Source organism: Thalassophryne amazonica, chromosome 10 (genome assembly GCF_902500255.1).
Source record: "Thalassophryne amazonica chromosome 10, fThaAma1.1, whole genome shotgun sequence".
In the NCBI taxonomy this organism is placed as follows: domain Eukaryota; kingdom Metazoa; phylum Chordata; class Actinopteri; order Batrachoidiformes; family Batrachoididae; genus Thalassophryne; species Thalassophryne amazonica.
Window position 1 is genome coordinate 39,238,374 of NC_047112.1, and position 13,350 is coordinate 39,251,723.

The 13,350-nt window shown below is 40.8% G+C and overlaps 1 protein-coding gene across 2 annotated transcripts in view; it reads right to left on the reverse strand.

Moving 5' to 3' along the window:
• The window catches only part of tmprss9 (transmembrane serine protease 9), a 42,861-nt gene extending 34,637 nt beyond the window's left edge, over positions 1-8,224 (reverse strand). The window contains exons 1-6 of one of the 2 annotated variants that reach the window (XM_034179850.1): positions 7,806-8,224; positions 6,738-6,961; positions 4,567-4,694; positions 3,510-3,577; positions 3,246-3,421; positions 3,103-3,147 (exon numbers count right to left, since the gene is read on the reverse strand). In XM_034179850.1, the coding sequence (XP_034035741.1) occupies positions 3,103-3,147; positions 3,246-3,421; positions 3,510-3,577; positions 4,567-4,694; positions 6,738-6,879 (559 nt within the window). In that variant the 5' untranslated portion in view covers positions 6,880-6,961; positions 7,806-8,224. Of the gene's footprint in view, positions 1-3,102; positions 3,148-3,245; positions 3,422-3,509; positions 3,578-4,566; positions 4,695-6,737; positions 6,962-7,663 lie in introns of both variants that reach the window. The other variant, XM_034179849.1, reaches the window with a different exon arrangement.
• Between the last annotated feature and the right edge of the window lie 5,126 nt (positions 8,225-13,350).

The window sequence follows — 13,350 nt, forward strand, 5'->3', positions numbered from 1 at the left end:
GGAGACGGAGATAAGAAGAAGAGGAGTGTCTCTCCCTTATTTAGCAGGAGTGGGGAAAAACTACAGAGGATCTTCAGACAGCACAAAATCCCAGTTTACTTTAAACCGATTAACACCTTGAGACAGAAATTAGTTCACCCTAAGGACATGATCCCTAGTTACAAACAGAGCAATGTAGTGTATTCTATCAGATGTCAGGAAAACTGTAATGAACACTACATAGGTGAGACTAAGCAACCTTTACACAAAAGACTATACCAGCACCGCAGAGAGGGCGCCAGTGGACTTCAGTCTGCAGTTCATCTCCACCTTAAAGACACTAACCACACGTTTCAGGACAAGGAAGTTAAAATATTAGCCAGAGAGAAGAAATGGTTTGAGAGAGGGGTCAAGGAGGCATTCTTTGTGAAACGTTTGAAACCCAGCCTTAACCAGGCAGGGGGTCTGAGACACGCTTTGTCCCCTGTTTACAATGGGGTACTCAGGTCAAAGGAGTTTCAGTCTTTTGTTCATGGTAATGAGTCATTCACGTCATCAGGAGAGTCATCAAGGGAGCCATCAAGAAAGGCATCCATCCCTTCATTAGGAGGGACAGCTGCCCTATCATTAGGAGAGTGCTAACTAGAGCACAATAGTTGCTAATTAGAGCTATTGTTTAGTCACTAGCCTATAGCAGTCTGCCTCTCAGTAGGAGGGGTCTGGTTAGGTTTAAAACTCCAGCTTTTGTTGGCTTCTGTTCATTCGTCTCTACAAGAGTCAGACAGAAGTCAGACTTCCAGAGCAAGAATTTTAGCTGAGGAAGCTTCTGCGATTTGAAGTGAAACATCCTCGCGTCAAGCAACCCAGTCCAGTCGAAGATTCAAGCTTCTCTACTTTATTGCAAAATGTGAATACTTAAAAAATATTTCCCAAAACGTGAATGCAGGTCTCGCAAAATGTGAATATCAATCATAATATATATACTACTTAAACTGAAAAAAATATATATTTTTTTCAGTTTAAGTAGTTTAGTTTATTTATTTTTTTTTTTTTGGCAGCCGGGGGGGTTAGAGTGCCTTGATTGGAGAGTGACGTCAACTCAGAACATGGCGCCATTTTGGTTCCAACTGTACTGAACCACTGAATGGACCTTTTATGTTTTCAACATTTTTTTTAATCATTTAACCACATACAGCAACACATCCAGGTACAGGTGCTATCAAAATAAATAGAAAAATCGTGAAGCTATTAAATTTAGATAAATTTACAATTTATCATGATTTATATAATTAATTTAAAGCCTGATTTATTCAGCTGCTGCTCTTTAACGCAGTCTCATGGAATGATGTGCGTGACAGTTTTAAAGTTCTCCGTCTCTGGATTATGCTTCATATGGACTAATTTGACCCTCAACAAGCTTTTCTTTCTACAATCAACACCTCCAAATCAAAGGTAAGCTGTACATTTTCCTCTTTTACTGACTTTGTGCTGTAAATGTGTGGACTTTTCTGATCGATTTATCACCATGCACACTATAAATACTATTATAATATGATGGGAAACGAAGGATTAAAAGCAGAAAAGTGTCAAATCACAGCCTTTTGTGTTTGATTTAACAGGTACATGTCAGGCTGTGGGTCCGAGTCTAAACACCGATTGAAAAAACTAAAAGGTCTGACTTTTAATCACAGAAATGACTCCGGTCCCACTTTCCTCAAATCGGCGAGTGTCAGAGCACTGAACTTTAATTTGTACCTCTGTTACTATGCACGTCCAGACTGCTCTGGGTTTTTAATGGAAATACATTGCGATCGGACTGGACATTTTATCTGATGTGAGCGAAAAATCCGCTGTACAAAATCCGTTACATATGGTGTTTATTACATGGAAAACAATACAAAAACTTTGGGACTTTTTTTGTCCGGTGACTGGGAATATCTGGTTTCTACAACAACGTTTAGTTGAGTTTTTCTGTACATGGGACTGAACAATAAATTTACCTTGCAAAGCTTTGATGATAATGCTTCCATCCCGCACACCTGGCTTTATTTTCCCAAATTTTTCTTTTGTTCAGATCTGAAGGGATCTGTATATCTTGAAGCCCTTGCTGTGACCATTTGTGCATCCAAATGCACAGCAACCAGGCATTTTCATCGAATAAATAAATAAAATAGCTAGATTTACATGCAGACGCATTAACAGCCAATGCTATTTTTGCCCCAAGATGGCACGGTGAGTCACGTTGACCGTTTTTTTTTTTTTTTTGACTGATCCTGTCGCCACTCTCTCTAATAAAGGCATTCTAGGTGTCACCACAGCCGGTGAGGCGGGGAGGTGATCCACAGGCTCTCGCTTGTGGTGTCAAGCGTCCGACCACGCTGAGCGTGTCCCGGTCCAGGGACAGTGTCAGGTGAGCAGTTTGACTGGGACAGTCCACTCAGGGAGGACAGAAACCTCCCCTGGAGACTCTGGTAAAGTTAGAAAGATATTCACAGATTCGAAGTTCACGGCTCTTAAGAGAAACGTAGAAAACACACAACACTAGCTTTTAACTTCAAGAAGGTAGACAACGAGCTACAACCTTATTTTTATCCATATGAGCCGTCCTCTGAACTGGAAAAATAATACTGAGCTGAACGAGTAGGCGGCTGAGAAATATAAGCGTAGGGACTGTCTACAAAGTGCAAAAACGAAAAGAGACACCAGAAAAAAAATCCAATAAATTCAGGTGTGGTGTCACCAAATTCACTGATCACATCAGTGGTCTCCTACAACAGTCAGTTTGGAAAAATGCCTTTTTAAAACATTTAAGGGAATTTTTCATTGTTTAAATTCTCAGCGGCATCATTGTTATAAGATGTAGTGACAAAATTTACTGCACACATTAGTGGTCTTCTGCTGGATATACTGCAGCACTTGGAAAAATGTCATTGTGAAAAATTTTGGAGAATTTTTCATTGTTTAAATTTTCAATAGTGAGCTTGATCACTTATTGGAAAGCATATGTCATGTGTTTACCCAATTAATTATTCATATCTGTATTGATAAGAAAAAGGGAAAAAAATTCATACCATGTTATATCCTAAATAGATATAAAGTGCTGATTAATCTTGGTTGACTCACCGAGTAACTCATCTCCAATGGCATAGAATGACTTCCCACTGGCTCCTGTGGAGGTGATGTACAACATTAGAGTGCTGACATGGAAACAAGATGATGTGCCATCGTTGGGTATTTGTGTTGTGATAACAGCACGTCTCTATTACCTAATAAAATTATAGCCTTGATCTCTCCAAACTGAGGCACCTCCAGTGGCTTCCCGCGCATCGCCAAGCTGAGACCTGCTCTCAGTAAGTCCTGAATAAAGTAGTCTGAATACTGCTGGAGCTTGGACACCCTGAAGACCAATCTGAAAGTTACCATCACGTCACCGTTGATGTTACTGTGAACACACAGGAAAAACCACATGGCTGCACCTCTTGTTGATAACGACCATTGTCAGTGTACAAGTAGTTTTGGCACTCACTTACCCATAGGCAACAATATTGCACTTGATGTAGTGATGTGATGCAGATGAGGCAATGAAAACATTTTGAATCTGGAAGACAGTAGAAATAAACACTTTTCAAGGAACAATCACATGCTCATTGTGGTGCAGGTCAGACTTGTAGTCAGTCACCATGATCTAGTAGATCCTGGTGACAGAAGCAGCAGTTGAAACAATCTCTAGCAATGGAATTCAACATTTAAGTTCATCTGTCACTTGGTCCTTGAATGAATAAATTGCATTTCTATAACACTTTTTGCAGATGCACAAGCACTTTATAATGATGCCTCACAGGGTGCAAGCCAAAAGCAATTTGGGATTAATTACCTTACTTTAGGGTAAGTTGGTGATTTTTCATGTTTGATGGGGAAATGTAGCATTGTGCGGGTTCTACAAGGAAGACTCAGATTTCAAGGCTTTCTTTCAGATTCACATCTGTAACATCTGTATCTCTAAAAGAAAGCAGCTGGTCCCCTTTTAGTCATCAAGTCATGACCAATGAGAACCTTAAACATTCTTTAAAAATGTCACTTCTAACTAATCTCTCTGCTGTTTGCAGTCGCTGGCCTGAAATACTACCTCCTCCACCCCAGTGCCACCATAGGTCCCTGTCTGTTGCCTGACGTAGGCTCCGCCCCTGCCTTCTTTAGATGACAGGATTCAAGCTCAATGTACTCCTTCACCACCGTGACCGTGACCTGCCCCAAAGACTGGCCTAATATTCTGTACAGTAGGACTATATATTACATCTTCAATCGTTTCTAGTCTCTTGAGTCTTAATGGTAGAAATGTAGGAGCCTCTGCTTACAATCCAGTCTCTAACCTCCATACCACCACTTCCTTGGTGGAGCTTCATTTGAGTTTTCTTCACTGATAATCCATAATTCATGTATTTTTATTCTGAGTGGTGTAAACATAAATGTTTTTTAATGGTATAGCTGAGCAGCAGTGAACCTCTGATTGGTCCATCAGAATCATTTTATACTAACGTGGCTATTGTTCACACATGCAGTTAGAGTAGTATTAAAAAAAGAACTAACCTTGGATTTCAGAACTGAGGTTAGTACAATAGAGAAGCCAGAGTTCTCATCCTGCAGGACAGGGTCATACTTCAGACCTTTCAGCTCCATTGTCTCTATAAAGTAATGCTGCTCCTGCATCAAGTATGCTGCAGCAACAGGGGAGACATGGTGATTAATAATGACTCATAAATAATTAATTACATCATTGGGACAAAGGGCTGTATAATAAGGCTTTAACAATGAGCAGCAACCACAGCTCTGGCTATTTTTCATGTATTTATGGGTGGGGCTGCAATTATTTAGTCGTGTTTGTAGTCAATGTGCAAATGTACATTAAAATGTATTTCAAGTGGCTACATGTTGGTAATTAACACACAGCAATACCAGTTGTTCCCTGCAGGGCTTATAGGGCCAAAATACATCTGTCATTCAGTGAGTCAAGAATATTTAATCTTTAATAACACAAGAAAGACAAATGTCAATTACTTGAAACTTGGCATGTAGGTAGAACACACTGAGTAGACAAGAATGTTAGTTCCTGATCAGTCACTGAAATATAGATTAGCAATATATATATTTTTTTAATTAAAGAAGCAGATGTGATGCATTGCTGCCACCTGGAGACACTGGTAAAAACTACTGCTTTAGTGCTTTCTTTTGTCAAATACAGTTGGCAAAAACCTTCCAGAATGATGATGAAAAAGTGACATGGTATTATATAAAATATAAATTTCAGATCTTTCTAACAGGGCCCCTGTTGCCACCTAGAATCTGTTGCTTTAGTGTACCATCTATTGTGAAATACAGACAGCTGAATGACTGATATTTCAACATGAAGCTGGCAAGAACTATCATATTTTCTGGAGTATACTATAAGTCACTGTTTTTTTTTTTTTGAAAAGCTGACCCTATTTGCACGGCGGCCGTGTCCATAACTCTCATTTCACTATTCGCAGCCTGCTGAATGTGATGTGCAGCCAATCAGAAAGTGAGGTGACGGACGTACAGAGCCGAATCTAAAATCAAAACAGCTGTTATGGCTTACCAGAAAGTCTGGTGGTCGCGTGTGTGGGTTTTTGAAACCTATAGATAATTTTAAAATCTTGCCTTGTGAACTAGGCTTTAATGAACTCTAGCAGGGGTGGTGGACAAGTGGTTAGTGCACTTGGTTTGAGTGCAGTAGGTTCCTGGTTCAAACCCCACCCCTGCCACATTCCTCCATGTAATGTGGAGTTGTGTCAGGAAGGTTCTCTGGCATAAAACTTGTGCCAGCTCAACATAACAGATCCACCTCACATCTGCTGGCAACCCCAAGTGAAAAACAAGGAAGCAGCCAAAAAGACTTACTTTTACTTAGTGACACTTTAATTTAATTGTAATCATGAAGTACAAGTAGCATTTAATCAAAACTTTTAAGTTTTGGGTACAATTGACTTTTAAGTTTATGACTCAAAACTTGTGGTAACTAATTGCTTTACTATTTTTTAGTTCTACTAACTTGTTCGGGTTTACAGTGCAGTAGTGCGCAAAAACCCCAAACCCCAGCTGATAATATAGAAAAAGGTGTGACTTATATATGTTTTTTATTTTCGAGATACATTTTTTGACAGATGCGTGTTGTACTCTGGAAAATACAATATCTGGAAACATGCAGATGAATCAAACAGGTTTAGACTAGATTACTGTCAGATCTTACATTTACACAGTGATCCACTGGCAGGAAAATGCTGAAAATATTGTGCAAGTGTGATTGCACAAATAACCCCTGATAACAGAGTCTGTGGCTGGTAGAACATCCTTTTTGTCTAAAAATAAGAAAAATTATACTTCTGACAGGACACAAATGTAAATTTGGAAACTTTGGGAAACAAGCACAACAACAGGAAAACTACACAGCTCACACAGTAAGTGACACAGCCAGAATGAAGGCTGCTCAGGTTTAGCCAACACCTGTTTCTTAATTTGATCAGGTTCTGTGTTCTGTACAGAGGTGTTTGACAAGGAAACAATTCACTTTAGTCATGCTGGCATACCAAATAAAGGAATGAGAAACAAACACATTTTAAGTGTAGCTGCAGCCCAATCAAGACCCCCCCCCCCCCCCCCCCCCCTCATTGAGTTGCCTGTGGCACTAACATGTTAACACGTGATTCCTTGTGATGACTGACTGTGACTGTTTGAGGACCCACCAATGAGCAGGCCTACAAAGACCCCGATGACGAGGAAGATTAGGAGGAAGACTATCAAGATGCTCCTGTAGCACGCAGGATTGGACGGACCAGATGATGCTGCAGCAGGAGACCATGGCCCTTCATCTTTCTTCACCTCCATGTTGGATTCACAGCACCAGCCTCAGAACCCACATTCCACCAGGTCCAGTATCATAGCGGCCAACAGGCAGGAAGACAAAGGCCTGTCGATGCAGATCATTGTGGAGATGACCATGTTAAGAACACCGTGAAGGTTTTGCATTGCAACACAATGTAAGAATTATGGCAACAATGCTCCCATAGAACCATTTTTCTGCAGACACAAACAATACGAACTTGCAAAACCAGCTGTGTGTAGAAATGCACAGATGCACGCGGCTCAAAACAGCTAAAAGAGCAGCAAAAATAATCATGATTGCACAAAAACAGGACTGCTGCAGGTTTTTGGATGCATGTGTGCGTAAGAGAGGAAATGCCCCGGTGACTTAGGGTCACCACAGCAGATTTGGCACAATTTTTACACCCTATTTCCTTCCATTCCTCGTGGACAAGCAGCTCCTGGTGTTCCCAAGTGTTTTCCCAGCAAAATACTAATCAGGATCTGCTCTGTTGTACTTCTGAGAGCTGACAGGATCAGATGTGTTCAGAGTGGCAACAATATCACCCCCCCTACACACACACACACACACACACACACACACACACACACACACACACACACACACACACACACACACACACACACACACACACACACACACACACACAAACTTAATGAATTACAGAATTTTCAACAACCCCACTGCAGAAACTCAATGTGCCAGCACATTACGCACGGTGACTCCAGGCGCGCCACACTGCAAGACATGAAACAATAAAGGCTTTATGTTCTGAAGTTAACTCACCTCTTTCAGCTTTATCTCTGAACATTCCAGAATAGATATATATGGATGGAAGATGTGACAGGAATGAGAGTTCCCATATTTGAGCCACCTGGCAGGGGGTGTGCCCTACGGGTGTGCCGCGTCCGTAACACAGGTAACTCACCTTTAGGCTTTGAGAAATCCCCTGATGACCCTCTAACCAGCGCGTTCGATCCTTTTCAGTTACACCCACATGTACACAGGAGTTACCGTCATAATCTCCAGGTAAATAAGTACACTCCTTTACACAACAGAGCAAAGCAGAGAAAACCCTTTTTTTTTGGGAGGTGAAGAATAGTATTAAAAAGAGTACATCAGGAGAGGCTGGTACTCTGTGTACTTGCTGCCTTGTGGTGCTCCATTGACACAGTGACTGAGCAGCAGAGGAGGAGCAAAGCTGCAGGAATTCTTTTTTCCTGGCTGCATGTCCTGGGATCTCTACACCTGATAGGGTTCTTTTACAAGGATTACAGCTGCTCTCATCAGGCCCGCTGTGATAGAGTTTACTCAATCACATTTATTTTTTGAATAATATCAGAAGCTTTTAATATTCCAATTCCAGAGTGCCAGAATAAGAAAGCAGGAAACTGCCCCGAATTAAAGACAGTAATTAAGTTTTATATGCAGTTACATACAAAATGAAGCTGCTCCAATTTTGGTTAAAAAGTGATGTAAATTATTGGTTGAGCCAATAAGGTTTTGAAGAGGAATAATTTACACCATCTGTTATGCATAGATACAGATGTGTCATACACACCAATGGAAGTCGACCATGTTTGACCATCATCTTGGAGATGAAGAATTCAATAATCAAAAAGACTCCATTTATTAATCTTATTACCTCAATCAATAATTTGCATCACTTTTGACCAAAATTGGATCAACGTTAACTTTTGAACCTTGTACAAATTGGCCTTTGAGACTATTTTCTTTTGTTGTGGCTCTTTTAACCCCATTAACATTCATTCATATATGGTCCAAACCATATCTTTTTGAAATCTTTATGACCAGACAAATAATGTGGTGTACTTTATCTTTACACTGGCTCCTTGTCTCTGTGAGAGCAGATTTTAAGGTTTTGTTATTGACTCGTAAAGTTGTTCATGGCACCGTTTTATCTGGCTGATCTGGTGGAACCCTACGTGCCGGCCTGGGCTTTGCAGTCGCAGGATGCGGGACTTCTCTGTGTTCCCAGGGTGAAGAAGTAAGAGCTTTTTCTTATCGTGCACCCACTCTGTGGAACGGTCTTCCTGCGACTGTGAGGACATTTTTAAGTCAAGACTTAAAACCTATTTTTATTCTCTTTCTTATGAATAGTTTTCATTTTGCATCTGTTTTATTATTTTACTTCTGTTTTTAATTATGTATTTGAATTTTTTTTTGTGTGTTGAATTGTTCTGTGTGAGGCACCTTGAGATGGTTTTTGTCACCTGAGTTGGTGGTTACAACGAAACCTAACTTGCACCCTCTTTGCCCTTTCTGGAGTCAGGCTGACACCTATGATACACACTGAACAAAAATATAAACACTTTTGTTTTTGCTCCCATTTTTCATGAGCTGAACTCAAAGATCTAAAACATTTTTTATATACACAAAACTATTTCTCTCAAATATTCTTCACAAATCTGTCAAAATCTGCATTAGTGAGCAATTCTCCTTTGCTGAGATGATTCATCCCACCCTACAGGTGTGGCATATCAAGATGCTGATTAGACAGCATGATTATTATACAGGTGTGCCTTGGGCTGGCCACAATAAGAGAGAGAGAGAGAGAGAAAAAATAATTTCATCCATTTTGTAATAAGGGTGTAACGTAAAATGTGGAAAAAGTGAAGCACTGTGAATACGTTCTGGATCTGAATGCACCGTAGAGTGTGTATGTGTGTGTGTGTGTGTGTGTATATATATATATATATATATATATATATATATATATATATATATAGTAATGTTCAGAAGAATAGTAGTGCTATGTGACTAAAAAGATTAATCCAGGTTTTGAGCATATTTCTTACTGTTACATGGGAAACAAGGTAGATTCAGTAGATTCAGTAGATTCTCACAAATCCAACAAGACCAAGCATTCATGATATGCACACTCTTAAGGCTATGAAATTGAGCTATTAGTAAAAAAAATGTCCAAAGTGAAGCTGAACTACACGACCCACAACGCTCCCTGTGTTGACCGGCCAATTACGTTTTGCACTTAATGATGATGTCATCAACAAGCAACAGCTAGTCTGCCAAAAACCACTGATGTACACACGACAGGGATTAAAATGTTTGATTTTTCGGGTTTACAAATGTTTTGACCGTTAAACTTTGCTCACTTTACCAGAAAAAAATGTTATTGGACTGAAAGTTATCAGAATTTAATTTATCGGAAGATAATTGGTCCAACGATGGTTTTAAAAGTTATCTGAAAAGCTAATCCGCTAGCAAAAACATTAGCTTTGATAATTATTGCTTATTGGATTAGCTGAACAGTGCCCACCACTGCCTGTAAATAATAATCAGTTTTATTGCCAGTTTTCTTCAGACAAGTCAGGGGATGGAAACATGAACATTTCCAAGTCACTGAATATGTGTTGGACTTTATTTATATAATTTATGAAGAAATGCAAAAGTTTCTTTCACCAAAACATCAAATCTCGGCTTGCATCTCAGTTGTACTTTATGGCAAATTGTAGCTGAACTATCGGGTCTTCTTTTTAAGAAACTCCTCCTCTACACCACTTCATCAGGAAGCTGGATTTTACGAGGTCTGTTAGAAAAGTATCGTACCTTTTTATTTTTTTCAAAAACTATATGGATTTGAGTCATATGTTTTTCCGTCAGCCAAGCTTGAACCTTCGTGCTTGAAGCCGCGCGGAGACTTCGTGCGTCACGACCGAGTCGCTGATGAAGCGAGACAAAGGAACACCTCCGTTTCGGAGTGCCAGAGGACAAGCCCAGCTCTCCACAATTTCTCTTATACTCACTCGACTGGTAAGCACTGAAAGCCGAGATAGGCATGTCCCAACTTGTCTTCTGGCACTCCGAAACGGAGGTGTTCTTTTGTCTCGCTTCATCAGCGAATCGGTCGTGACGCGCGAAGCCTCCGCGCGGCTTTCCATGACAAAATCTCTTGTTAAAAGTGAAACCTGCCGGAAAATGTGATAACCAGAGAAACTGCACACGACGGTCCCGGCTCCACACAGCCATCCGTTTAGAAATGATGTGGTGGTTTCTGCCTCTTGATGGCGGCTCAGAGCACGGCGCGCCGTGCGCCATTGTGGGCCATCCTTAAAGCTGTAGTAACACTCCTTATTCTCTGTGAAGCCCGTAATATTTTCACAGAATGTTGGGAAGGTGTCGTGACACGGACCCACAACAGGGGGCGTTAATGAACGGACAATGGATAAGCCAAAAAGTAACAATTTAATGTTGTGAATCGCACAACGAAGTACAGACAATAACAATATTGTGGAATGTCAATTATACACAAGGTGACGTGTGGGCAGGCTCGAAGATAGAAGACGTCTGGCGAGAGAAGAGCCGGATCCCACACAGCTTCCACCACCAACGGATCTGAAGAACACCGGAGCCGCCAAGCCCTGCGCCCCAGGTGGCCACTGTCTTCAGCAGTCAGACCCGGTACTGCTGGCAGAGAACAGAAACAGTATTGATGAGTGTGAGTTTGCACACTCAGTAATCCCACAGTCTGTGTTCTTTTGGGAGGGAGCACCTCCACCTCCAATCACACACTCGTGCAGCTCCTGTCTAATCACTTATCTGGTTGGGGTGTGAAGCGAAGCCGTCGCTGATCACACTAAACGGCAATCCCACAGATAAGGAAAACACCACAGGAAAACGGCTGCAAAGAAGTTCAGATTATTACTCAATGTTTTAAGTCAGCAGAGAAAATTACCTGAATGGTAGCTGATTTCTCGGCGGGGAGGTGGAGTTGCAGTCCGGCTTTTATGGAGGATGATGTAGATGAGTGACAGCTGGTGCTTGATGATGTGACAGCTGTCACTCCACTAGTTTCGGCGCCCTCTCGTGCTTGAAGCCCGCACTCCAAGCAGGGCGCCATCTGGTGGTGGTGGGCCAGCAGTACCTCCTCTTCAGTGGCCCACACAACACAGAAAGCCAGATAAATTTTTCGAATGGTTTCCAGCTGCCTGTCTCTAACAGTTTCTGAAAAATTTCTGATGGAAAAAAAGCCAAATCATTCTGCCATTTCCTCGCAATGAAACAACGACAAGAGGGGTGGAGCAGTGTTCACTCAAAGCCTGCCCACAGGCGAATGACGCAACCGACAGGCGTGGAAAAACTCACGCATGCGCACGAAAGTTCAAGCTTGGCTGACATAAAAACATATGAATCAAATCCATATAGTTTTTGAAAAAAATAAAAAGGTACGATACTTTTCTAACAGACCTTGTATATTTTAAATTCATTTATATCAAATTGTAGAGATTTGCTTTCAGTTTGAGGAAGATAACTTTAGATTTATTTATCTAAAGTTGTGTCACTCAGACAGCAAAATTAAGAGGTTACACAGGTTTTATACAGAACAGAGGAGGAGTAAATTACCTGTATTTCTGTCAGACTGAGTGTCTTCACTTTATATCTCATAAATCAACAGCTGCCTGCTCGTTTAAAATCACTGGAGAAACACTTGTATATATAAGGCAACCCGAATGAAAGGAGAAATTCCACTTTTAACAACCTGGACATCATTTCTGGCATAAAATACAGTCGTTTACTCATGATATAACTTTGGTGTCATTTGGAGCCTGTCGTTCAGATGACGTGTTCAGTTTCACATGAGTCAAACATTTTTCTTCTTCTACTAAGGTGTATTAGAACTTTTTGTGGTAGACAGCACCAACTACTGTACAGGGTGGGCCTAGCAGTCAATATGTGCCACCTATTTCAAAATGCAGCTCTTTTTTTTTTTTTTTGCATGTGCCGTGACATGTCAATCATCTGTGGCCTCTGCTCTAGCTCCACCCATGCCAGGAAGTGTTAAACATTTGACAATTCCTGTTTCACTGTGGACTCAAAATTTGGCACTTCCTCTTTCAGTGTGAACTTGCCACTGAGTTCCCGCGAGATTCCACAAGATGTCGTCTGTCAATCCCACTGAACTCTACACTACGTGGAATGGGCCTGATTGATCGCTGCACCTTGATTGGCCGCTGAGGCGTGAAGCCGGTGGAAGTACAGAAAACGCCATCTTGTGTCCCCCAGAACTTCCAACGCTGATATAAAAAAGACGCTCGTAGCACACGTGCAATTTAGATTAATATTCGCCGATTTAGCTTTGTTTGATTTGATTTAGCTTTGTTTGCATTGCAAGATGCCGTCCTGCACTGCAATTAATTGCACGAATCGTGATACTCGTGAAAATCGTGGGAGAGGACTTACATTTCCCAGGTATGTCCCAGCCATACGCTTTCATGTTTGTTAAACAAACTGTGCCATGACGCTGATGACTCACTCTAAGAAATAAAATGTTGAATTTAATTGATAAAGGTAATGTAACTTTTTCCACATAACTTTGTCAATTAAGTGCAACACAATATTGGGATTTAAGTAATAATGTTTCATTTGATTTAATTAATGTCAATGACAATGTTGTTTTGCACTTAATTAACAATGTTATGTGGAAAAAGTTACCT